At 35.8% G+C, this 23,284-nt stretch overlaps 2 protein-coding genes across 2 annotated transcripts; one reads left to right on the top strand and one right to left on the bottom strand.

The window, feature by feature from the left end:
* The first annotated feature begins 3,616 nt into the window (after positions 1 to 3,616).
* Positions 3,617 to 4,264, top strand: LOC108063490 (vitelline membrane protein Vm26Aa). The gene has a single exon (XM_017150600.3). The coding sequence runs from the start codon at positions 3,703 to 3,705 to the stop codon at positions 4,135 to 4,137; it is 435 nt and encodes a 144-aa protein (XP_017006089.3). The 5' UTR covers positions 3,617 to 3,702; the 3' UTR covers positions 4,138 to 4,264.
* An 18,374-nt stretch (positions 4,265 to 22,638) lies between these two features.
* Positions 22,639 to 23,284, bottom strand: LOC108056609 (vitelline membrane protein Vm26Aa). Its single transcript, XM_017140457.3, has one exon. The coding sequence runs from the start codon at positions 23,198 to 23,200 to the stop codon at positions 22,766 to 22,768; it is 435 nt and encodes a 144-aa protein (XP_016995946.2). The 5' UTR covers positions 23,201 to 23,284; the 3' UTR covers positions 22,639 to 22,765.

Raw genomic sequence — 23,284 nt, 5'->3', positions numbered from 1 at the left:
TTTTGCTTTGAATATAAGCACATGAGCGTAGCCTACTAATCTTTGGGGGCTGAAATGCCTGAAGTGTAATCCCCCTCTAGCTTTTAACTTACGCCCATGTATAAATATTTTTAAAGCAAGGGTCACTTGTGCTCAAAAATAGTTATGCGTTACGTAAAATAGTGACAGGTTTGGGCACTGTTTGTGAATCGTAACTGTGAAGGAAGGAAGAAAAACAATTTTAAAAATTCCAAAACAATTCACAAAAACCTGATGAGTGTCCTAAAAATTAAGTACATAAGGTGTCTTTGGATCAAAAATGCATCGTAGAAGAAAATATTTTTATTTAATTTTTAAACGCTGTTCACAAATGAAGATTTTTAATGATTTTTATGCTTAGAAAAGCCTAATTTATCGAAATAAAATGGTGGCAGGCCTGGACATCGACCCATGTCACATTTTGTCGGCCTGTGTTATTTTGTAAGCGAAAAAAATATCGCTCAGAAATAATGATTACACTAGTTTACAAAATAATATTCTTGGTGTGCTCCCCAGCAACTGATGGCAAATTCTGGTAGTGCTGGACCCCTAGATCACAAAAATAGCACTTATTTTTTTTTCGATGGGGCAGTTTTTTTTTAAAGATTTTTTAAAGTTCGAAATGTTAAATTTCGGACTTTTTTCGAATTTCTTCTTATATCTCGGCAGATATCCACTCGGTTGGGCCAGTTTTAGTTTTATTTTAAGGTCAATAGATCAGAGCTTAACTTTGCCATACAGATCAATACGATTGGATGAGTAATGGCAGCGCAGAAGCTCGACAAAGATGAAAAATGTGTTTTTTGGTCAAATGTAAGTCGGCTGTATATATCGTAAAAACTCGAAATAAATCCGTTGAAAAATCATAATGGGTACAAACTTAAAGTTTACATCCTACCGAATAAAACAAGCCGGATATGGCCCAAATCCATGGAAAACTGGATTTATGGTGGATTTTTAAAGTTCGGATTTTTCCACTTTTTTCGGTTGACAGAGTCCAAATTTAAGATTTATCATAGGCGGCGACATGTAAACAAAAATGAGTGGTGACGGCAGCCGGGTCAAAAAATAGCTAGTCCAGTCCATGGATTTGGGCCATATCCGGCTTGTTTTATTTGGTAGGATGCAAACTTTATGTTTGTACTCGTTATGATTTTTCAACGGATTTATTTCGAGTTTTTACGATATGTACAGCCGACTTACAGTCGACCAAAAAACTCATTTTTCATCTTTGTCAAGCTTCTGCGCTGCCATTACTCATCCAATCGTATTAATCTGTATGGCAAAGTTAAGCTCTGATCTATTGACTTTAAAATAAAACTAAAACTGGCCCAACCGAGTGGATATCTGCCGAGATATAAGAAGAAATTCGAAAAAAGTCCGAAATTTAACATTTCAAACTTTAAAAAATCTTAAAAAAAAAACTGTGCCATCGAAAAAAAATTTAGTGCTATTTTCGTGATCTAGGGATCCAAATCTAACAGAATTTGCCATCAATTGCTGGGGAGCATTTCGGCTGTAAACTAGTGTTATTATGTGAGCGATATTATTTCGCTTAAAAATACCCTTAATATTCCCTTGCAGATCATCCCCAAGAGTAGAAGGTAATATTTCAAAAAACACCGAAGCTAGAATTTTTATAACGATTTTTTTTCCGATCCTTCCTATTGGAGCTATAAGATATAGTTGTCCGATCCGGTCGGTTCCGACTTATATACTACCTGCAAAAGAAAAAAGACTTTTGGGAAAGTTTCAAGCCGATAGATTCAAAACTGAGAGACTAGTTTGCGTAGAAACGGACGGACAGACGGACCGACGGACAGACGGGCATGGCTAGATCGACTCGTCTAGTGCTGATCAAGAATATATATACTTTATGGGGTCGGAAACGTCCCCTTCAGTGCGTTGCAATTATGATTTCTGACTGAAATCATAATACCCTCTGCGAGGGTATAAAAATCTGATGAATGTCTTAAAAATTAAAACATAAGGTATCATTCGGTCAAAAATGCATTGTAGAAGAAAATATTTTCATTTAATTTAAGGATGAATTTTCAAAAACGACCAAATAATAGAGACATGTAACTATTTAATTCCGAAAAGATCACCAAAATTGGTTGACCACTCTTGAAGATATATCCCAAAAGACGAAGAAAAATTTTGATTTTCTTAATTTAAAGATACCGCAAATATATTTTCTATAGAAAGTTGGGATTACCCACACATATTCTTGGGCTTCGTATGCAGCGCAAGTTGGTTCCAGCTAAGGGTCACGAGGGTCTAACGCCCACAATCGCCCTAAACCATTTTAAAAGGTGTCTGGCGCCCAAACTTTTAAAGATTTCAGGAAAGTAAAAATTTACTTTTATTGTGTTTATTAATACCAATCGAAATGTAAAAGAAAGTTTTTAAATCGGACCATTCCACACTGGTTGTGCTTGTATGGAGCCGCGGCCATAAATATTTCCCGTTGAGATATCGTTATGAAATTTTCCTCAAAAATCTAAAAAAAATATTGAGAATATGGAGTAAAAAAATTGACAACATCGGAAGACTCTATCCTATAGCTCACATAGCACCTTAGTATGGCTTATATGGCGATGGTGCGCAAATATACTTCCAGTGAAGTTACAGTGCTAAAATTTCATTATTAGCATCCAAGATATGTATATTTCAATTATCTTCAGTATAAATTTGTGAAAGTGTAACTCCTCTCCCCCTCTCCACAAGCTTTTCGAAATATAAACAAATGGTGTTCTCTAGTTCTTTCAATGTATTTAAATCATAAAAAACAAAACAAAATCATTCAGTTTTAATTTCAGTACAAAAAACAAAAATTTACAAATATCTTCTAATAAATGAAATGTAGAAAAAAAACAAAGATGTACATACATGTGTGAAAATTCGCAGTTACAAGAAGCGCCTATAGAAAATGATAACATAAAAATGAGCGAAAAAAATAATATCCAAAATTGTCTACAAACCAGGGACCGTAAATAACACCAGTTTACAAGAAAAAATCGATGAAATATACCATGAATGAAACCTTTGTTTTCCGGTAAGGTACGTCTTCCTGATTCAGAAAATGGCACTTAAAATTTTTTTTTTGGATAAATTTTTTTTTAAATTGTAAAAAACGTTTTTGACCCTTTTTCAATTTCTAACTTGAGTTGTGGCTAACCGATTTCAACCATAAATAACTAATTTTACAGGTAATAGAATGCTCTCCAACTTTCTTATACACTGCATTGAGTTCCATTCATTGGTTTAAAAGCTACACTTCATCAAAGTTGTAAAAGTGAGAAAAAATGCAAAAATGCTGGCATAAATGGCATCGTTAAAAATACACGCCTAAAAACCTAAGGTGCAGTGCACTAAATTTTTCCCATATTTTCGGCAACCTAAACACTTTTCTGTCCAGTTATGACCTAAAAAAGCTGATGAAGAACTACTTAAGTCACTGATAAGTATTTAGCATTGGGCTGATGGAGCAGAAAAGTAATCAAGGTAGAAACGAAGAATAGATTTAGCCATTAAACTCTGAGTATACTGCAAGCTAGGCAGTTTGAGTTGCTATATATAATTCGCAACCGCATGGGATTGCCATCAGTCACCTTTTGGTAACTACAAACAGCGCAACCAGCTCCCTTCCGCTTTCAGAGTAGTCATCTCACACCCATCAAGATGAAATCCTTCGTGTGCATCGCTCTGGTCGCCTTCGTTGCTGCCGCTCTGGCTTCGCCCACCAACGTGGCTTCTGCTACCGGTTCCATTGGCTCCACGGTATCCTTGACAGCTCAGGACGGTGAGGTGGAGGGAGTCGCCGGACAGGGATTCGGGGATCTGACCCGTCTTCGAAAGTCTGCCTACGGCGGAAGCTCCGGCGGCTACGGAGGCTCTAGCATCCCAGCCCCTCCGTGCCCCAAGAACTATTTGTTCAGCTGCCAGCCTAACCTCGCCCCGGTGCCGTGCAGCGCTCCAGCCCCCAGCTACGGATCCGCAGGCGCCTACTCTTCCCCAGTGGCCACCTATGTCGCACCCAACTATGGAATCCCCCAGCACCAGCAGCAGCTCTTCAGCGCCGCTTACGTGCCACAAACCTACGGCTACCAGTACTGAGTGGTAGGGCCTGATATCTATGATCCCTCTGACTCATAATTGATTGCTGAGAAACACAAAATATATTGGATTTCAAAAAATATACCCAACAATATTTACTGCGATTAAATCACATAAAAAATTCAAACCTTGAAACCTTTATTTGTTGATGTCACAAGATCTTAAATGTTCAAAACGTGATGAACTTTTACAATGGACAACAAAATGGACTTTATAAAATGGTGAAGGCTTATGGGCATTAAATTGTGTTAATAAAGATTTATATAAGCAAATCTGCATACCTAGTTTTTTAGCGTGTGATATTTGTGTAATCGCATTTAGAAAAAAATAGCAGCCCCTAATGATTTGACTTATGATATTTTTAAGGGTCTGTATTCAATTGTATTGAATCCTATGCCAAAAAAATGCTTAGATGCCCTTCTACAGACTTGCATTTAAGGTTCCATCCTAATTTGGGTCAATCCGAATTTATGGGCCACTTAAGTAATTTGCTCACCTCTATTTACAACCAATTTGATGCGGTGAACAGACTTTTAAAATACAAGGAAAAATATGTGCCTTAAAGTATTTTACAGGCATTAGAGGCGGCTTTCACCAAATTTTACAGATAAAAAATACCATTGGACGTCGAAGGATTGAATTTATTGAATATTTCCCGTGAGATCGTGAAAAGTAACAAGTATTTTTAAATCCCATTTTACATAAAAATCTGTCTCATTCGTAAAAATTGACCTTTCAATTTGGCTAGAAGTAGGCGCCGAACATCGAAAAATCTCGCCCTCACAATTAAAACCTACTGTGTGAAATTACGACAAACTCGTTACCAGAACTTTGAGTTTTATTTTGGATAGAAATTATAAAACTCAATAAAACTCAAGGAATAACTGTTATTTTTAAACTTTTATTACAAAACTCAAAAATAACTGTTATCTGTCAATCGAAAAATAAAACCTGTTATTTTTTTAGCTTTATTATAAAAGCTAAAAAAAATAACAGTTATTCTTTAAAGCTCTATCAAATAAAAACACCTCTTAACGAGGTAAAAAAACTAGTGACGATCGCACCTTCAACGTACAAAAGTTCTGATATCAACTTTTGTGACGAAAAATGATTTTAGATGCGACTAAATCATAAAATCATTTTTCGTCACAAAAGTTGATATCAGAACTTTCGTACGTTAAAGGTGCGATCGTCACTAGTTTTTTACCTCGTTAAGAGGTGTTTTTATTTGATATCAGAAGTTTTTGTTTGTTTACTTTTGCTCTCATAGATGCTAATATAAACATTTAAATTTAAATTGGTCAATCATAATTTTTAAACTATTGTATTTTAATGAATTAAGATAAAAAGGCGTTGAAGTATTTCAAAATACCTTTTAAACGAGGTATAGCACATGTCTGTACCTTTAGTAGTGTATAACTTACAAACTAACGAAATTTAGCTATTTTTAGCTTTTTCCCCTAAAGTAGCGGCTTTTTCCAAAAGTCGTAGAACAAAAGATTCCTATATGGAACTCTTAAGTGCAAATTTACTGATTCCTTGACCCTAAAATACAGTTCGGATACCCTCACACAAAATTCAATACTCAGGGAGCGTTAGTTGTTCGAGCTGGCAAAAGTGGCTATTTTCGCATAAAAATAATATTTAAACGTGACTTTTTACAGTAATGTGTTATACTCCAAAATTTAAGGAATCTCAAGGGCTATACAGTTTAAAAATTTCAAGAAAGTCGTTAGAGCCGTTTTTTAGAAAAATAAAAAAAGCTAAAAAAAAAGCTTTAAAAAATTGTCTTTTGTTCATATCTTTTTAACTATTATATTTACACAAATTGCATATAGAAGGCGTTTATAGCATTTAAAAATACCTTTCAAACGAGATGCAGCACAAGTAGTAGTAGTAGTAGTATAGAAGTTACGGCTTTCCGAATTTTAGCTATTTATAGCTGTTTTCCCGCTAAGCTAGCGAGTTTTTCCAAAAGTGATAAAACAAAAGTTTTTTATATCGATGTGATAAACGTCATATCAAATTTTCAAAACTTAAAAACATGTTTTGGACAAACTGACAAACCGAATCAATCTTATTTTGGCTATAACTTTTGAACGGAGCGTCGGATTTTAGCATATGACCCCTCATTCAACGGGTATTTTCAATAGAAACACAATTAAAACATTGCTAGGGGGCATTTATCCCCACCGGCCCCAACAGCTCCAAAATTCGAAATTTTCACTTTTTCACTTTCACCGCTCTCTCTTTCAAGCCAATTAATTTTCTTAAAGTCTTGGTATGCAATCCTTTAAGTTTTTGCAATACCTTTCGATTGGTGTATTACTCATTACAATCGGACTATCACAGCAGATTTTCAATTTTGCGGCTATATAATAGTAGTCGCCTTCGCACACTCTCCTGGTGCGCTTCGTCACTACATGGACTGCCGTCCATAGTGATATATTCTTCATCAGCATGACTAGACGAGTCGATCTAGCCATGTGCGTCTGTCCGTCCGTCTGTTTTCAGTTTTAAAGCTATCGGGCTAAAACTTTCCCAAAAGTCTTATATCTATTGCAGGTAGTATATAAGTCGGAACGAGCCGGATCGGACAACTATATCATATAGCTCCAATAAGAATAATCGGGGAACAAAATTTAAAAAAAATTATATCGTGGGTGTTTTTGAACCTATAACCTCCTACTTTTGGAAATGCCATTTTTTATCTAATTCTGAATTTCGAATAAATTTTTTTCAAAATCGGACGACTATATCATATAGCTACCATAGGAACGATCGGATCATTAATGGGAATATAATAGGAAATAAATTATTGCTTCGTTGGTTTTTATCGTTTTCTCTTCTACTCTGGGATATGACTTTTTATACCCGTTACTCGTAGATTAAAAGGGTATATTAGATTCGTGCAAAAGTATGTAACAGCTAGAAGGAAGCGTTTCCGACCCCATAAAGTATCTATATTCTTGATCAGGGACATTAGCCGAGTCGATCTAGCCATGTCCGTCTGTCCGTCTGTCCGTCTCTCCGTCTCTCCGTCTGTCCGTCTGGCCGTCTGTATGAACGCTGAGATCTCAGAAACTACAAAAGCTAGAAGGTTGAGATTTCCCACACATATTCTTTGGCTTCCTACGCAACGCAAGTTTATTTTAGCCGAGCGCCACGCCCCCTCTAACGCCCACAATCGCCCACTAACGATTTTAAAATGGGTCCTGCGCCCACATCTTTAAAGATTTCCGAAAAGTATAAATGCAATTTTGTTGTGTATATTTATACCTATCGAAGTGTAGAAGACATTTTTCAAATCGGACCATTCATTAAAAAGTTATACGCAATCAAAATTTATATATCTATCTCCCTCGCACTTCCTTTTAGCTGAGTTACGATTATTAGTCGGGACACCAACCCGAGTACAGCGTTCGCACTCCCTTAGAGGGACGGGTATTAGATAGTCGGGACATCAACCCGACTATAGCGTTCTCTCTTGTTTTAAATGTTTTCGAATTTCGATTTTAATTTTATCAATATCGAACTACGAACTACTAACGAATTTTAGCTATTTATAGCCGTTTTCCCGCTAAGCTAGCGAGTTTTTCCAAAAGTGATAAAACAAAAGTTTTTTATATCGATGTGATAAACGTCATATCAAATTTTCAAAACTTAAAAAACATGTTTTGGACAAACTGACAAACTGAATCAATCTTATTTTGGCTATAACTTTTGAACGGAGCGTCGGATTTTAGCATATGACTCCTCATTTAACGGGTATTTTCAATAGAAACACAATTAAAACATTGCTAGGGGGCATTTATCCCCACCGGCCCCAACAGCTCCAAAATTCGAAATTTTCACTTTTTCACTTTCACCGCTCTCTCTCCCAAGCCAATTAATTTTCTTAAAGTCTTGGTATGCAATCCTTTAAGTTTTTGCAATACCTTTCGATTGGTGTATTACTCATTACAATCGGACTATCACAGCAGATTTTCAATTTTGCGGCTATATAATAGTAGTCGCCTTCGCACACTCTCCTGGTGCGCTTCGTCACTACATGGACTGCCGTCCATAGTGATATATTCTTGATCAGCATGACTAGACGAGTCGATCTAGCCATGTGCGTCTGTCCGTCCGTCTGTCCGTCTGTTTTCAGTTTTAAAGCTATCGGGCTAAAACTTTCCCAAAAGTCTTATATCTATTGCAGGTAGTATATAAGTCGGAACGAGCCGGATCGGACAACTATATCATATAGCTCCAATAAGAATAATCGGGGAACAAAATTTAAAAAAAATTATATCGTGGGTGTTTTTGAACCTATAACCTCCTACTTTTGGAAATGCCATTTTTTATCTAATTCTGAATTTCGAATAATTTTTTTTCAAAATCGGACGACTATATCATATAGCTACCATAGGAACGATCGGATCATTAATGGGAATATAATAGGAAATAAATTATTGCTTCGTTGGTTTTTATCGTTTTCTCTTCTACTCTGGGATATGACTTTTTATACCCGTTACTCGTAGATTAAAAGGGTATATTAGATTTGTGCAAAAGTATGTAACAGCTAGAAGGAAGCGTTTCCGACCCCATAAAGTATCTATATTCTTGATCAGGGACATCAGCCGAGTCGATCTAGCCATGTCCGTCTGTCCGTCTCTCCGTCTGTCCGTCTGTATGAACGCTGAGATCTCAGAAACTACAAAAGCTAGAAGGTTGAGATTTCCCACACATATTCTTTGGCTTCCTACGCAGCGCAAGTTTATTTTAGCCGAGCGCCACGCCCCCTCTAACGCCCACAATCGCCCACTAACGATTTTAAAATGGGTCCTGCGCCACATCTTTAAAGATTTCCGAAAAGTATAAATGCAATTTTGTTGTGTATATTTATACCTATCGAAATGTAGAAGACATTTTTCAAATCGGACCATTCATTAAAAAGTTATACGCAATCAAAATTTATATATCTATCTCCCTCGCACTTCCTTTTAGCTGAGTTACGATTATTAGTCGGGACACCAACCCGAGTACAGCGTTCGCACTCCCTTAGAGGGACGGGTATTAGATAGTCGGGACATCAACCCGACTATAGCGTTCTCTCTTGTTTTAAATGTTTTCGAATTTCGATTTTAATTTTATCAATATCGAACTACGAACTACTAACGAATTTTAGCTATTTATAGCCGTTTTCCCGCTAAGCTAGCGAGTTTTTCCAAAAGTGATAAAACAAAAGTTTTTTATATCGATGTGATAAACGTCATATCAAATTTTCAAAACTTAAAAAACATGTTTTGGACAAACTGACAAACTGAATCAATCTTATTTTGGCTATAACTTTTGAACGGAGCGTCGGATTTTAGCATATGACTCCTCATTTAACGGGTATTTTCAATAGAAACACAATTAAAACATTGCTAGGGGGCATTTATCCCCACCGGCCCCAACAGCTCCAAAATTCGAAATTTTCACTTTTTCACTTTCACCGCTCTCTCTCCCAAGCCAATTAATTTTCTTAAAGTCTTGGTATGCAATCCTTTAAGTTTTTGCAATACCTTTCGATTGGTGTATTACTCATTACAATCGGACTATCACAGCAGATTTTCAATTTTGCGGCTATATAATAGTAGTCGCCTTCGCACACTCTCCTGGTGCGCTTCGTCACTACATGGACTGCCGTCCATAGTGATATATTCTTGATCAGCATGACTAGACGAGTCGATCTAGCCATGTGCGTCTGTCCGTCCGTCTGTCCGTCTGTTTTCAGTTTTAAAGCTATCGGGCTAAAACTTTCCCAAAAGTCTTATATCTATTGCAGGTAGTATATAAGTCGGAACGAGCCGGATCGGACAACTATATCATATAGCTCCAATAAGAATAATCGGGGAACAAAATTTAAAAAAAATTATATCGTGGGTGTTTTTGAACCTATAACCTCCTACTTTTGGAAATGCCATTTTTTATCTAATTCTGAATTTCGAATAATTTTTTTTCAAAATCGGACGACTATATCATATAGCTACCATAGGAACGATCGGATCATTAATGGGAATATAATAGGAAATAAATTATTGCTTCGTTGGTTTTTATCGTTTTCTCTTCTACTCTGGGATATGACTTTTTATACCCGTTACTCGTAGATTAAAAGGGTATATTAGATTTGTGCAAAAGTATGTAACAGCTAGAAGGAAGCGTTTCCGACCCCATAAAGTATCTATATTCTTGATCAGGGACATCAGCCGAGTCGATCTAGCCATGTCCGTCTGTCCGTCTGTCCGTCTCTCCGTCTGTCCGTCTGTATGAACGCTGAGATCTCAGAAACTACAAAAGCTAGAAGGTTGAGATTTCCCACACATATTCTTTGGCTTCCTACGCAGCGCAAGTTTATTTTAGCCGAGCGCCACGCCCCCTCTAACGCCCACAATCGCCCACTAACGATTTTAAAATGGGTCCTGCGCCACATCTTTAAAGATTTCCGAAAAGTATAAATGCAATTTTGTTGTGTATATTTATACCTATCGAAATGTAGAAGACATTTTTCAAATCGGACCATTCATTAAAAAGTTATACGCAATCAAAATTTATATATCTATCTCCCTCGCACTTCCTTTTAGCTGAGTTACGATTATTAGTCGGGACACCAACCCGAGTACAGCGTTCGCACTCCCTTAGAGGGACGGGTATTAGATAGTCGGGACATCAACCCGACTATAGGGTTCTCTCTTGTTTTAAATGTTTTCGAATTTCGATTTTAATTTTATCAATATCGAACTACTACATATAGCTGCCATAGGAACGATCGGAAAATTAGTGATTAATAGGAATTATCTGCAAGGGTATATAAGCTTCGGCTGGCCAAAGCTAGCTTCCTTTCTTGTTTTTATACCCTTGCAGAGGGTATTATAATTTTGGTCAGAAGTTTGTAACGCAGTGAAGGAGACGTTTCCGACCCCATAAAGTATATATATTCTTGATCAGGATCAATAGGGGAGTCGATATAGCTATGTCCGTCTGTCCGTCTGTCCGTCTGTCCGTCTGTCCGTCTGTTTCAATACCGTTTGCGAGCTCAGTTTAAAAGCTAGCGCCTTGAAATTTTCACAGTCGTCCTAAAACATGTGTACGCAGATCAAGTTTGAAAGCCGACCCGATCGGACGTCTATATCCTATAGCTCCCATAGGAACAATCGGATATAGCTTTCACAAAATGAAGATATTTCGCTCAGTGTAAGAGCTTTTGACATGAATCTTATTCTTTTACGCATACCTTGATCAGGGTAAAAGCGCGTACCGATCGGACGTCTATATCTTATAGCTCCCATAGGAACAATAGGGTGAAATCGGTCAAAATTTGACGTTTTTCAGGATATTTCGCGCAAAATATAAGCTATTCCCATGAAACTTTCCAAATCGTATTATTTTGTGCGTACCTTGATCAGGGTAAAAGCGCGTGCCGATCGGACGTCTATATCCTATAGCTCCCATAGGAACAATCGGATATAGCTTTTACAAAATGAAGATATTTCGCTCAGTGTAAGAGCTATTGACAAGAATCTTTCTAAATCATATTATTTTACGCATACCTTGATCAGGGTAAAAGCGCGTGCCGATCGGACGTCTATATCTTATAGCTCCCATAGGAACAATAGGGGGAAATCGGTTCAAATTTGTCGTTTTTCAGGATATTTCGCGCAGAATATAAGCTATTCCCATGAAACTTTACAAATCGTATTTTTTTGTGCGTACCTTGATCAGGGTAAAAGCGCGTGCCGATCGAACGTCTATATCTCATACTTTCCATATTAACAATAGTTAAATGCTGTAAAAATATCCCTTTTTTTATATTTTTACATGACATTTTTGCAGTACTAAAGCTACTGATATGAAACTATGCAAATCTAATTTATTTATGTATTTGCTCAGGGTAATAGTTCTTGCCAATCAGACAACTGTATACTAAAGCTGCCGTTTAATAATTAAATTGGTTACATATAGGAAATATTTTTAATAGTACAGCGCTGTCCTCCTCGATTCTCATAATTTTTGACCATGAACTTTTTTGATGCTGCAGGTGCTCTCCTCCTCGATTCTCATAAAAGCGTTGTGTATGGGCCATGCATTTAAAACCTGAAGGAATTGTCCAATTTTTTACCATCATAATTGAACTTGTTTTAAAAACGCTCTGATCTCGGAAGCTAGAGGCTTGTACTTTTAGATTTATATTCCATTACTTTCTATTCGGCGCAATTTTGTTATGCGTATGTGCCACGCCCACTCCAACGCCCACACTCGCTATAAGATCTAGTTATACCCTTGCAGAGGGTATTATGATTTCAGTCAGAAGTTTGCAACGCAGTGAAGAAGACGTCTCCGACCCCATAAAGTATATATATTCTTGATCAGCATCACAAGACGAGTCGATCTAGCCATGTCCGTCTGTCCGTCTGTCCGTCCGTCTGTCCGTCTGTCCGTCTGTCCGTCTGTCCGTCTGTCTGTTTCTACGCAAACTAGTCTCTCAGTTTTTGAGCTATCGGGACGAAACTTTCGCAAAAGTCTTCTTTCTATTGCAGGTAGTATATATGTCGGAGCCGACCGGATCGGACAACTATATCTTATAGCTCCCATAGGAAGGATCGGAAGAAAAAAACTTTAAAAAATTCTAGCTTTGGTGTTTTTTGAAATATTACCTTCTACTTTTGGGGATGTTATTTTTTAAATATTTCTGAATTTCGAATTAATTATTTCAAAAATCGGACTACTATATCATATAGCTGCCATAGGAACGATCGGAAAATTAATGGAAAAGTAATAGGAAATAAATTCTAGCTTCTTTGGTTTTTATTGTATTATCTTCTACTCTAGGATATAACTCTTTTTAAATATTTCCGAATTTCAATTTTAATTTGATCAAAATCGGACGACTATATCATATAGCTGCCATAGGAACGATCGGAAAATTAATGAGAAATATTAGAAAATTGAACATTTTTGCGATTTGTTAATTGATAGGAATGATCTGCAAGGGTATATAAGCTTCGGCTGGCCGAAGCTAGCTTCCTTTCTTGTTTTTATATATTATTAGGTTAAGTTTTTTTTTATACCCTTGCAGAGGGTATTATAATTTTGGTCAGAAGTTTGTAACGCAGTGAAGGAGACGTTTCCGACCCCATAAAGTATATATATTCTTGATCAGGATCAATAGGGGAGTCGATATAGCCATGTCCGTCTGTCCGTCTGTTTCAATACCGTTTGCGAGCTCAGTTTAAAAGCTAGCGCCTTGAAACTTTCACAGTCGTCCTAAAACATGTGTACGCAGATCAAGTTTGAAAGCCGACCCGATCGGACGTCTATATCCTATAGCTCCCATAGGAACAATCGGATATAGCTTTCACAAAAATGATGATATTTCGATCAGTGTAAGAGCTATTGGCATGAATCTTTCCAAATCGTATTTTTTTGTGCGTACCTTGATCAGGGTAAAAGCGCGTGCCGATCGGACGTCTATATCTCATAGCTCCCATAGGAACAATAGGGTGAAATCGGTCAAAATTTGACGTTTTTCAGGATATTTCGCGCAAAATATTAGCTATTCCCATAAAACTTTCCAAATCGTATTTTTTTGTGCGTACCTTCATTAGGGTAAACGCGCGTGCCGATCGGGCGTCTATATCCTATAGCTCCCATAGGAACAATAGGGTGAAAAATTTTAAAATTTTATTTTTTCAATTATAAAATATTTTGTTGTTTATTAATGCATGTTGCTAGTCTAGTCAAGTTTTAATTCGTAAAATCTGCAAGGGTATTAAAACTTCGGCTTGCCGAAGTTAGCTTCCGTCCTCGTTTATATATTCTTTTTTATGTTTTTAAGGTTTTTGGGGGTTAGATCTGTTCAAAATAAACGGTAAAAAAGAGTAAGAGTTTTTCTCTGCATTCGCTTAGCTAGCCAAATCTATATAATTAGGCTACCAGCACTGTGGAGTTAAGGTGGGAACAAGGTGAGATTTGGGGTTAAGTTGCGATTAAGGAAGTATTAGATAGATTAGGGTAAAAGTACTGTAAGGGAAGGGTGAAGGTGAGAAAGATAAGGTTCGTTTGGACTTTAGTGAGGATAAGGTCAAGGTGACAAACAAGTTTTACTAAGAAAAAGTGAAGTTAAAGTAAGTAAGTATAGTAGGGAACTTTTTTTTTCAGGTGAGACTAAAGATAGGTTAGCTAAGAAGAGGAAAAACTGGTACTATGGTGGGTGAAGACGAGGAAATAGTGAAAAAAAGCATTAAGGTGCTAAAAAAGTGTGTCAAGGGTTAGAATAAAATAGGTGGGGTTAAGGTAAGGTAATATTAGGGTTAATGCGGTGTTAAGGTAAGGTATGTTACGGTTAGAGTGATTAGAATATTAGTGTGTTCTAGGTGGGTTTACTGTTTAGCTAAGGAAGTCAACCAAATGAGTACTCTAGTGCAAAACAATTTTTTTTGTATGAAAAATTGTATGTGTATCACCAAAATTTTGATTACGTAATATATATATACAGCCCCTAATTTGCATTTAATTTTCTGACCGTTCCTATGGCGGCTATATGATATAGTGTCCCGATTTTTTCTAAATTTTATTTGAAATTCATAAATATTTAAAAAATAACATTCCCAAGAGTAGAAGTTAATATTTCAAAAAAAAACACCAAAGCTAGAATTTTTTAAAAAAATTTTTTCCGATCTTTCCAATGGGAGCTATAAGATATAGTTGTCCGCTCCGGCCGGTCGCGACTTATATATTTCAATAGAAAGAAGACTTTTGGGAAAGTTTTAAGCCTATAGCTTCAAAACTGAGAGACTAGTTTGCTTAGAAACGGACAGACAGACGGACGGACAGACGGACATGGATAGATCGACTCGTCTGGTGATGCTGATCAAGAATATATATACTTTATGTGGTCGGAAACGTCTCCTTCAGGATCAATAGGGGAGTCGATATAGCCATGTCCGTCTGTCCGTATGTATGTATGTCGTTCAATACCGTTTGCGAGCTCACTTTAAAAGCTAGCGATAGACCCGATCGGACGTCTATATCCTATAGCTCCCACAGGAACAACCGGATATAACTTTCAAAATTCAAGATATTTCGCACAGTGTAAAAGCTATTATTTAATGAATAAGAAGAAGAATCGTTGATTTTTTTCTTGGATTAATGGCGATATTTTCTTGGATTAATGGCGATATTTTCCGGACTTTTTTCTTGAGTTAATGGCGAAATCGCCTTTTATTCTAGAAAATAAATACCTATTTTTTAGGAAAGTTGTGTAATTTTTTAGTATTATAGTATGGTGGCCTAGCTTTTAGAGGCATTCGGACACTAAACATTTTTACAAAAGTCGCCGAGAAACCGCGGTTCGACTTCACGCAGGGACGAGTCAGATTTTTATTGTTATTGTTTTTTTTTTTTGTATAACAAATTTTTTGTTTTCGTTTTCCATTTACCGAGTTGTTAAAACTGTTGTTAACAAGATTTAATTAAAGTAATTGTAATTGGTATACCAATAATACGACCGCTAACACTTTAGGCATCTTAAACCATTGCATTGCAAGAAGCACGCGTGGTCTCTCTGGTGTGAACGGTCGCGGGTTCGAGTTCAGGTCGAGGTAAGAATTTTTCCTTAAGTCTTTTATATGTTTACAAAATGTTTTTTCTGTACTTAAAATGCATTGTAATTAATAAACATTTATAATAAATTTGAAATTAAATTAAATAAATAAAACTTTACCTCTTAGTTAACAAACATAAATGCAAAGGTGATAAAATAAAAAAAAAAAAGTTTATAAACAAATATACTTTTATTTTTCTATTTTTATGACAATTTTTCTTAAGTTTAGGGTTTTTTGCCGTAAAATTCAGAAAAAATGGTAATTCTAGAAAGAATTCTAGAATTCTAAAATTCTAGAAAATTATTTCCCATATTTAATGGCGAATCGCCGTTGGCTGAAAATCATAGGCGATTGTCTTGAATCAATGGCGAACTTCTTGAATCAATGGCAATTTTTTTTTACAAAACGAAAACCAAAAATTTTTTATACAAAAAAAAAACAATAACTATTAAAAAAAAAATCAGACTCGTCCCTGCGTGAAGTCGAACCGTTGATTCCGCGCCGACTTTTGTACAAATGTTTAGTGTCCGAACGCCTCTAACAGCGAGGCCACCATACTATTATACTACAAAATTACACAACTTTCCTAAAAAATAGGTATTTATTTTCTAGAATAAAATGCGATTTCGCCATTAACTCAAGAAAAAAGTCCGGAAAATATCGCCATTAATCCAAGAAAAAAATCAACGATTCTTCTTCTTATTCATTTTATAAAAAATTTAATGGCGAATTTTCATAAACTTAAGAAAATTGTTCTATAATCAAGAAAAATTTTCTTAATTCAATGGCGATTTGAAATCACGGGCGATTGTCTAAAATTAAAGGCGATTTTTTCTGAGTGTAGGAACAATATCACACTGATCCCAATGCCCAATATTTTTGCAAAAACCCATTTCTATACCCTCTGCAAGGGTATAAAAATTTGTTATCTCCTTAAAATAATATACGCTGCATTTAAAAATCGCAATTTCGGTACTGAAATTTCAGCCCTGCTAAATTCGGTGGCCCTGAAAGTCAACTGTTCGTTGAACAGAATTGTTGACTTTTTGACACGCTGAGCAATAGCAAGTTTTAAAGTAAGATTGCAAAAGTTCTACTTTTAAAACTAAGTAAAATGGAAAATATTAGTGGAGGTATACAAAACTTTAGTGTTTAGTGCAATATTTGTTTAATATGATGTGTATATGTGCTTTTGTAAAGTATTATATTAAACAATTTTAGCATTTTTCGTTTTTCGTGGAATAAAAGTAGGTTGGATAGTAGAGGTGGAGAAAAAATCGATGGGAAAATCGATAGATCGATGTTTGATGATATTTTACAAACATCGATGTTTTTTTGAAGTAAAAATCAAATTTTGTTACGTTTTCCGAGCTGAACTGGTCAGAGATATTTGTAAAATTAAAAAACAAAATGCTTATACATATGAACACATGCATTCCGAATATAAATGGAAAACTAATTTCTAAAGCGTGCACTGTACAGGCACGACAAAGGGAAACTGCACGCCCTGATCTCCGAAACGGAAACGGGAAGGCTACACTCAAAAAAAAAACAGCCCGAAATGGCCATTAAATCAAGAAATTCGCCATGAATTTCAGTCGATGGCGATTTACCGTATTTTTTAGAAAGGAATTTTCTAAAATTTAGAAAAAAATTTCTGAAAAGCAGAAATACTTTTCTAAAATCAAGACAAATTGCCATAAAATTGCGAAAAATTTCCTTAAATCCAGAAAGTACTTTTCTTGAAAATAGAATTTTTTTTCTTAAAATAAGAAAGGACTTTTTTTATTTTCAGAAAATTTTATTTATTTTAATAAAATGTATACATATTTATTTTACTATTTTATTTCCTAAACAAGAAAGAGAAAAGAAAATAAAAAGGATGAAAAGAAAATTATTAATATTTCCTAAACAAAAAAGGAAAACAAAACAAAAAAGATACAAATAAGATAATAAATATTTCCTAAAGAAAAAAGAGAAAAGAAAACAAAAAAAGATAAAAATTACATTATAAATATTTCCTAAACAAAAAAGAAAAAAGAAAAGAAAACAAAAAAGATAAAAATTATTAATATTAATATAAAGTAGGTATTTAATATATTACCTATTATTAAAATTTACTTACTGCCAAATTATCAACAATACCTGAAATTGAAATTATTCCTGCAATCGAAAATAAAAATTAATATTAGAGAAGGATGGTATTTGCGGCCTGCAATAGTATGCCCTTTGCTTACCATAAATTTTCACACACTTACCAAATTTATATTTAAATTTATTTAAATTGCTTACCTATTAATTGCCTCTTAGAGGGATCGCACTTTAACTTTCTTAAATGGGCTCAACACAAACTTATTACTTTGAATGCTCATCCAAAACTGAGCACAAGGGTTCAAAATGCAGCGCAACGCAAGCAACTCTCTCGCGAGAGACTGCATTTCCAAAACAACAACGCAATAAAAGTTACAGCTACGCACAAGAAAATTCTTGATCGTACGCACAAACACACATAAACATATACATACATACGCCAAAAACTGTCGTCGCAACGCGCCGCGGACTAACCCCTTGTCTTCTTCTTTTTCGTTTCGAAGAAAGAGTGAGAAGCATAAAAGAAATACAAAAAGTTTTTCTTAAATCTATGGTGATTTTCTAATTCTACTTTTTTGTTTTCAAGAAAACATTTTTTTTTAATTCAGAAAAATTCTTAAAATTTAGAAAATTTTACCGTATTTTTTATGGCGACTTTCTAGATTATAGGAAGGGCTGAAGTACATTTTTTCTTAATTTAATGGTTTTTAGAAAGGTTTTTTATAAAATTCTGTTTTTATGGTCTTTTTTCCTAGATTCAAGAAAACAATTTCTAAAATTCAGAAAATTTTCTAAAATTAAGATAAAATTTCATTTTATGGCGATTTTCTAAAAAAAATTTTTTGAGTGTAGAGTAAAAGGGTATACTAGATTCGTGCAAAAGTATGTAACAGCTAGAAGGAAGCGTTTCCGACCCCATAAAGTATATATATTCTTGATCAGGGTCACTAGCCGAGTCGATCTAGCCATGTCCGTCTGTCCGTCTGTCCGTCTGTCCGTCAGTCTGTCTGTCTGTCTGTCTGTCTGTCTGTCTGTCCGTCTGTATGAACGCTGAGATCTCAGAAACTACAAAAGCTAGAAGGTTGAGATTTCCCACACATATTCTTTGGCTTCCTACGCAGCGCAAGTTTATTTTAGCCGAGCGCCACGCCCCCTCTAACGCCCACAATAGCCCACTACCGATTTTAAAATGGGTCCTGCGCCCACATCTTTAAAGATTTCCGAGAAGTATAAATGCAATTTTGTTGTGTATATTTATACCTATCGAAATGTAGAAGACATTTTTCAAATCGGACCATTCATTAAAAAGTTATACGCAATCAAAAATTATATATCTATCTCCCTCGCACTCCCTTTAGCTGAGTTACGATTATTAGTCGGGACACCGACACCCGACACAGCGTTCGCACTCCCTTTAGCTGAGTGACGGGTATTAGATAGTCGGGACAACAACCCGACTATAGCGTTCTCTCTTGTTTTTATTTAAAAACATCGATGTTTTTCGTTCCGGTCTGGCTCTTGATAGTAATCTTTTAGCTAAAATTTAAATACCATCTGCAAAGGTATATTTATGTTCATGCTTATATGAGTAAAAACAATTGCAAATATACGCCAAGCCTATATAAATGCCCATTTTTAGTCAAAACCATCGAAAAACATCGATGTTTTTTGACAAAAACATCGAAAACATCGATGTTCCCAAAAATCGATATTTCTCCACCTCTATTGGATAGTGCCGGATTATAAAAACTAAGAACGCAGTTTTGTTCTTAAATGTACATATTTACAATACGATGACATTAACCGTTTTTGCTCGTTCTTGCTTCTTTTAAAAAAAACAAACTTTTTGCTAGACAACATCGACATTGCCCTAGGCTATGCAGAAATGTTAGAGCCGAAAGCCTTTACAACTTTGATTTAGATGTTGAAAGTGATTAAAAATTAATTAAGTTAATATATTATAATTGTTCAAGATGAATTATTTAGTTTGGAAGTTGAAGATTTGTAGGGCGGCAGGGGGTAGGGGATTGAGGGGATATTTACTAAAGATATTTTATATATATATAAAATGTATCGTATATATTGGTCCAATTTACATTGATATTTTGTAAATATTTGTTCCAAGGAGAATAGGTTTCTATAGGGCGGAAAGGAAGTCGTGGCCCGATAGGCACAAAAGTTGGTCCTGACTTTGCATATATAATAACTATATAGTATGCCAAGTTTTAAGTCTGCAGCTTCATTTTTCTAGTTTATGCAAGAATATTGGGCATTGGGACAAGTGTGAATAGGGTGAAAAATTAAAAAACTGTATATTATATATTTTGTTTATTAATTAATGTTGCTATTGTAGTCAAATGTTAATTCGTGAAATCTGCAAGGGTATTAAAACTTCGGCTTGCCGAAGGTAGCTTCCGTCCTCTTTTTAAGCTAATAGACTAACTTTTCTATTGGTACCTAATGCGGTACCAATGTCGAAATGGCAGATAAAAAAAAATGTGTACCAACCTACAGACCTCTCCCCTATTGTTATTGTTACCCGTGCAACACAGTGAAGAAGATAGCCTCTTCCCATAGAGTTCATTCGTTTGAAACGGCTCGGATTTTTGACGAATGTGAAAGACATGTTGCCACAGAACTCCATCCACCATCCAATAACAGCTGACTGAAAAGCAGTTGCTCAGCTCAACATTAACGAAGGGGGATTTCAACTCGGTTAAACTGTCGTAAAGTTGCGTTCTCCTAATTTTATAGTAGAATAATACAATAAATAGATTAAGAAAATAGTTTAAAAACATATCTGAACGTTTATAACATATCCTACAAAGAGTATGCATACATATTGCCGACTGGGGGGGGGGAGCCTAACCTCCCGTACCCTACACTCCGCTCTTACTACGACTCTGTCTAGCCAATATTAATATGAACAATTTTTTAACAAAAACAAATTTGTGCTGTTTTTGGTAATTAATATTAGTTAATATTAGTTATACATATGTATAAAGTGCAGAACATATTTTGACGCACAACAGCTTACATTTTGGCCCACACATAGCAACCTGCTTGCGAACGCTTTTCCGCTCATAACAAACTACAAATAATTAAAAAAAAACGCAAAAAAAAACGAGCTTAAGCATTATTTAACTTTTACCCGCCACCGATTTAATTTGTTCTCGCAGTCACCGTTCCAATTTTTACAGTGAAGAGGAAGAATTCAGAGTTGCTCCGAGAATACATCGCCTAACTATCGCATAAAAGAGCGCGTCAAAATTGGATGGCGAACTAACTGGGACATTTTCGGAACGGTGGATGGAGCTCTGTAGGAAGACCCTATAAAATGACTTGGGTAAGAATTTCTCAACAGCGCATAAGAAAAAATAGATTTTCTTTAAACTTAAGTTTCCAGTAGAGTTTGCCTACGTTATCATCTGTAGTTTTTTTTAAATTTTTTGGGGCTTACTTAACGGCGCTATGAATTTTTGAAGTTAAGAACTTAAAAAATTTTCTCAAACTTCAAATTAGTATATCTCGGGAACGGTTTGGAGGAATCACGTACAACTTTACATGTTTGTAGATGTGATCTAGGGGCATTACAAAAGTATTTTTAAAAACAATTTTTTTTATTTTTAGGCAATATTTTGTTTCCCAAAATTTTTAATTGCGGTTTTGGAAGTCTTCTTCATCTTATAAAAATAAGTACAATATCTGAGATTGTCTGTCTCATAACCAACTTATCGGAACCGAAGACACTTTTGTGTACCCCTCAGTAATTACCAAGATATTTAGTATTTTTCAAAACTATTTTATTTTTATGGAAAACCCTATTTTTCTTTCCAGCAAGTAAAGCCCTCACTCTTTTATGCTGAAATTTTGCACAATTCAGTTACTAACTCCTATTATGAATATATGTGAATCTTATAAGTATACAACCATCCCATCACATGGCTGCCATAGAAAAAATGCATGTTATCACTTTTATTTTTAATTTTTTCTTTTTTTTTGGAAGAAGGCCTTGAAAATATTTTCAGATTTTTTACTTTTTAAAACGTTGTTGTTAAAATGGTTAGACCAAATGCGTGCTGCAATCCGTTTCAAAAGAAAAAGCACAAAGCAGTAAGGAAAAAATTATTTAAAGTCACTGCAAATTGGAAATGCGAGTTCCACCTTTTCGTGGGCAAACATATTTGCCAAAGTTGTCGAAAAAAGGTATACCAAAAAACGCCGATTCCCAAAACAGAAATCGTAAAAATGGAAAAACAACGTCAAAAAATTTTGTTTCATATGAAGTTTTTGTTTTGGACGACTTTTTGTTGGGTTGAGTACTAGCCCTAAAAGTTTAAAAATAACAGTTATTCCTTGAGTTTTATAATTTCTATCAAAATTAGTTTATTATTACGAGTTTGTCGTAATTTCACACAGTAGGTTTTAATTAGGATTAGGAATTAGGAAATTAGGATGGAACCTTAAATGCAAGTCTGTAGAAGGGCATCTAAGCATTTTTTTGGCATAGGATTCAATACAATTGAATACAGACCCTTAAAAATATCATAAGTCAAATCATTAGGGGCTGCTATTTTTTTCAAATATCACACGATTTCACAAATATCACACGCTAAAATCGAAAACTAGGTATGCAGATATGCTTATATCAATCTTTATTAACACAATTTAATGCCCATAAGCCTTCACCATTTTATAAAGTCCATTTTGTTGTCCATTGTAAAAGTTCATCACGTTTTGAACATTTAAGATCTTGTGACATCAACAAATAAAGGTTTCAAGGTTTGAATTTTTTATGTGATTTAATCGCAGTAAATATTGTTGGGTATATTTTTTGAAATCCAATATATTTTGTGTTTCTCAGCAATCAATTATGAGTCAGAGGGATCATAGATATCAGGCCCTACCACTCAGTACTGGTAGCCGTAGGTTTGTGGCACGTAAGCGGCGCTGAAGAGCTGCTGCTGGTGCTGGGGGATTCCATAGTTGGGTGCGACATAGGTGGCCACTGGGGAAGAGTAGGCGCCTGCGGATCCGTAGCTGGGGGCTGGAGCGCTGCACGGCACCGGGGCGAGGTTAGGCTGGCAGCTGAACAAATAGTTCTTGGGGCACGGAGGGGCTGGGATGCTAGAGCCTCCGTAGCCGCCGGAGCTTCCGCCGTAGGCAGACTTTCGAAGACGGGTCAGATCCCCGAATCCCTGTCCGGCGACTCCCTCCACCTCACCGTCCTGAGCTGTCAAGGATACCGTGGAGCCAATGGAACCGGTAGCAGAAGCCACGTTGGTGGGCGAAGCCAGAGCGGCAGCAACGAAGGCGACCAGAGCGATGCACACGAAGGATTTCATCTTGATGGGTGTGAGATGACTACTCTGAAAGCGGGTGGGAGCTGGTTGCGCTGCTTGTAGTTACCAAAGGTGACTGATGGCAAT

Source organism: Drosophila takahashii, chromosome 2L (genome assembly GCF_030179915.1).
Source record: "Drosophila takahashii strain IR98-3 E-12201 chromosome 2L, DtakHiC1v2, whole genome shotgun sequence".
NCBI classification, from domain to species: domain Eukaryota; kingdom Metazoa; phylum Arthropoda; class Insecta; order Diptera; family Drosophilidae; genus Drosophila; species Drosophila takahashii.
The sequence above is the reverse complement of the archived record's forward strand: the minus strand, read 5'-3'. Positions and strand labels throughout refer to the sequence as shown.

Excerpts from the sequence above, each read along its gene's own strand:
- LOC108063490 (XM_017150600.3), top strand. The coding sequence starts at position 3,703 with ATGAAATCCTTCGTGTGCATCGCTCTGGTCGCCTTCGTTGCTGCCGCT.
- LOC108056609 (XM_017140457.3), bottom strand. The coding sequence starts at position 23,200 with ATGAAATCCTTCGTGTGCATCGCTCTGGTCGCCTTCGTTGCTGCCGCT.